General features: G+C 35.5%; 1 protein-coding gene across 1 annotated transcript in view; it reads right to left on the reverse strand.

The window, feature by feature from the left end:
- Window positions 1-3,130, reverse strand: part of usp22 (ubiquitin specific peptidase 22) — a 47,381-nt gene that overhangs the window by 14,507 nt on the left and 29,744 nt on the right. The window contains 1 exon segment of the mRNA XM_016440832.1: window positions 575-754. Within this exon segment, the coding sequence (XP_016296318.1) occupies window positions 575-754 (180 nt within the window).

Consider the following 3,130-nt stretch of genomic DNA (forward strand, 5'->3'; position numbering starts at 1 on the left):
GGTGTGTGTGAGTGAGTGAGTGAATGAGTGTGAGAGAGTGTGTGTGTGTGTGTGTGAGTGTGAGAGAGAGAGAGCGCGAGTGTGTGTGTGTGTGTATGAGTGTGTGAGTGAATGAGTGAGTGTGAGAGAGTGTGTGTGTGAGTGTGAGAGAGAGAGAGCGCGAGTGTGTGTGTGTGTGTATGAGTGTGTGAGTGAATGAGTGAGTGTGAGAGAGTGTGTGTGTGAGTGTGAGAGAGAGAGAGCGCGAGTGTGTGTGTGTGTGTATGAGTGTGTGAGTGAATGAGTGAGTGTGAGAGAGTGTGTGTGTGAGTGTGAGAGAGAGAGAGCGCGAGTGTGTGTGTGTGTGTATGAGTGTGTGAGTGAATGAGTGAGTGTGAGAGAGTGTGTGTGTGAGTGTGAGAGAGAGAGAGCGCGAGTGTGTGTGTGTGTGTATGAGTGTGTGAGTGAATGAGTGAGTGTGAGAGAGTGTGTGTGTGAGTGTGTGAGTGAGTGAGTGAGTGAGTGAGTGAGTGTATGTGTGTGTGAGAGAGAGAGTGAGTGTATGTGTTGTAGCGTCTGGACCAATCAAAAACACAATTTTTCATTTGATTTAACAAATCAATTATTCATTCACAAACCAGGCAGGAGTTGGACTGCATCTCACACTTGTGTCTGTCGGACAGGAAGAAGTCCCTCAGCAGCGGAGTGTGTGTGAGAGCCTGAACGATGCAGTTCATAAAGCACGTGTTCCCAAGATTTATCAAGCCCCTCAGTCCTGGAAGAGACGAGACGGGAAACATGGAGAGAGGTAGAAATAAGGATGAACAAAGAAATGTTGTGGCTGAGTATTCACAATAAAAGACTCATCACCAGTAATAGTTATAAAATAAATAACTATTACATTTACAAATTATAACATTTACTGTTATAATTTGTATTATTATTTATAAATAATAATATAAATAATAATACATTACTATAAAAATTACAGAGTAAGAACAAATGAATATAAAATACAACTGTTGTTATTATTATTATTATTAAATCGTTGATAATGACTAAAAATGTACAAACCATAAAAAAAAAAAATATACAACTGTTATTGTTATTATTATGATTAATTTACTTTGTATTATTTACTGTTATAATTTTGATTTGATATTTATTATCATTTGTAAATAATGAATTATTAATAATAAGTTAAGTTACAATAATAACTATTTACTTTGTATTTAGTTATCACCATTTTTATTAGTAATTTATTATTTATACATTTTATTAATTTACATTGCATTGTTTATTGTCATCATTTTTATTAGCACTTTATTATTTATAAATTATTATTATTATTAAGAATAATTTATTTACTTCATATTTACTGTGTCCATTTTTATTAGTAAGTTATGTTAAAATAATAAAACATTTTTTATTAATTTACTTTGTATTTACTGTACCACCACTTTTATTAATAATGTACTATTATTTATACATTACTATAATTAACAAGAACATTTTATTTATTTACTTTGCATTTACGATTTGTCAATTTTATTAGTAATTATTATTAGTTAATTATTATAATTATAATAATAATGAATGAGTAATATGCAATAAAGATTCAAAAATAATAATAATAAAATATAAGTCCATCTGGAGGTTACACAGAAACCAATTTGGGCAACATGCATATAAAAACAAATTGAAAAAATTATTTAAAAGGGCGTAAAACAAAAACAAATGGTGAAAAGTTCTTGGCCTATTAGAAAATCTAGTCTGGCAGCACAGGCTGCAGGGACACAACAACATCGGATTGATAAGCCAAATCTCTTCAGTTGAGCGCTTGTGCAAATGGTTAAAACTGAGCAAACCAATGCATTTTCACAAGGTAAATATCCTCGACTCGATCTGAAGTGCATAGCCCCGTCAGAGACTCCTCTCCCTCTCGCTCAGTTTGACAGCTTACAGGAGGAACGAGTGGACAGAAGGCCTGCGCTCCTCTCACCGGGTGGCTAAACGTCTTCAACTGGCTTCACTCCCAGACATCTGCTCCTCACGCTTCCCAGAGTTTAGTTAAAGAGAGGGACGGAGACACGACCAAAACAAGTAGCCGAGCATGAGAAGATCTGGAGAGAGACGCATCTCCTGCGGCACCTCACGCTTTCAAGTGCTAATATATTATTAATGAACATCATATAGACGCCTGATCCTGCTCACAACCGCTGCTGACAACGACCCCCTGCTTCACAAACCAGCATCCACCAAAAACAAACTGCTTGCACAAAATAAACTGGGTGTGCATCACATGAAATACAATTTCATTACACAAGTTGTTTTTAGGCATTGCTATTGTAAGTAATTAAATGATGCTGGTAGTGATTCCACAGTTCCATTAATAATTCTTGAAGTTTGGAGGAATATTTGGTATCATTTTAGATAGTCAGCCTTAACTATAATTGTGTTAACGGTGATGCAAGTTTCACAGTAAAACAAAACAAAACAAAAGACTAAGTTGTAAGCGATGCATGTGATTCACTAAAAAGAACTAGCTCAAAAGAGTAATTCGTTCAGGAATCGGTTGGATCAGTCCGGTTGTGCTGTGTTTTTCGATTTAAGGTAACGAAATGGTTTAAAAGAATCATTTGCTCAAGAATCGGACTACTCTGGATGTACAGCATTTTTTTTTTATCACTAAAAATGTGTCTCAAAGGAGTCATTTGCTTCAGAATCAGACTACTCTGGTTGTGCTGTATGGTTTTGATTCACTCGGACCAACTCAAAAGTGTCAGTAAAGGAATCTGTTTGATCGCACTGGTTTCTGATTCACCAAAAAGAACCTACTCAAAAGAGTCATTGATTCAGAAATCTGCGCAATCAGTCCGGTCATGCTGTATGTTTTCGATTCAAGGTACTGAAATGACTCAAAAAGAGTCATTTGCTTGAGCATTGCAATACTCTGGTCGTGCTGTTAATTTTTATTATTCACTAAAAAGAATCAACTCGAGTACAGGAATCAGTTGCATAAGAACAGTCACTCTGTACTTTTTAAATTTATAAAGAACAGGCTCAAAAGAGTCATTTGCTTGAGAATCGGACTACACTGATCGTGCTGTATAGGTTTGATTCCAAAAAAAAAAAAAAAAAAAAAATCCTA

The sequence above is a fragment of the Sinocyclocheilus anshuiensis genome, unplaced genomic scaffold (genome assembly GCF_001515605.1).
Source record: "Sinocyclocheilus anshuiensis isolate Anshui unplaced genomic scaffold, SAMN03320099.WGS_v1.1 scaffold454, whole genome shotgun sequence".
Lineage (NCBI taxonomy): Eukaryota > Metazoa > Chordata > Actinopteri > Cypriniformes > Cyprinidae > Sinocyclocheilus > Sinocyclocheilus anshuiensis.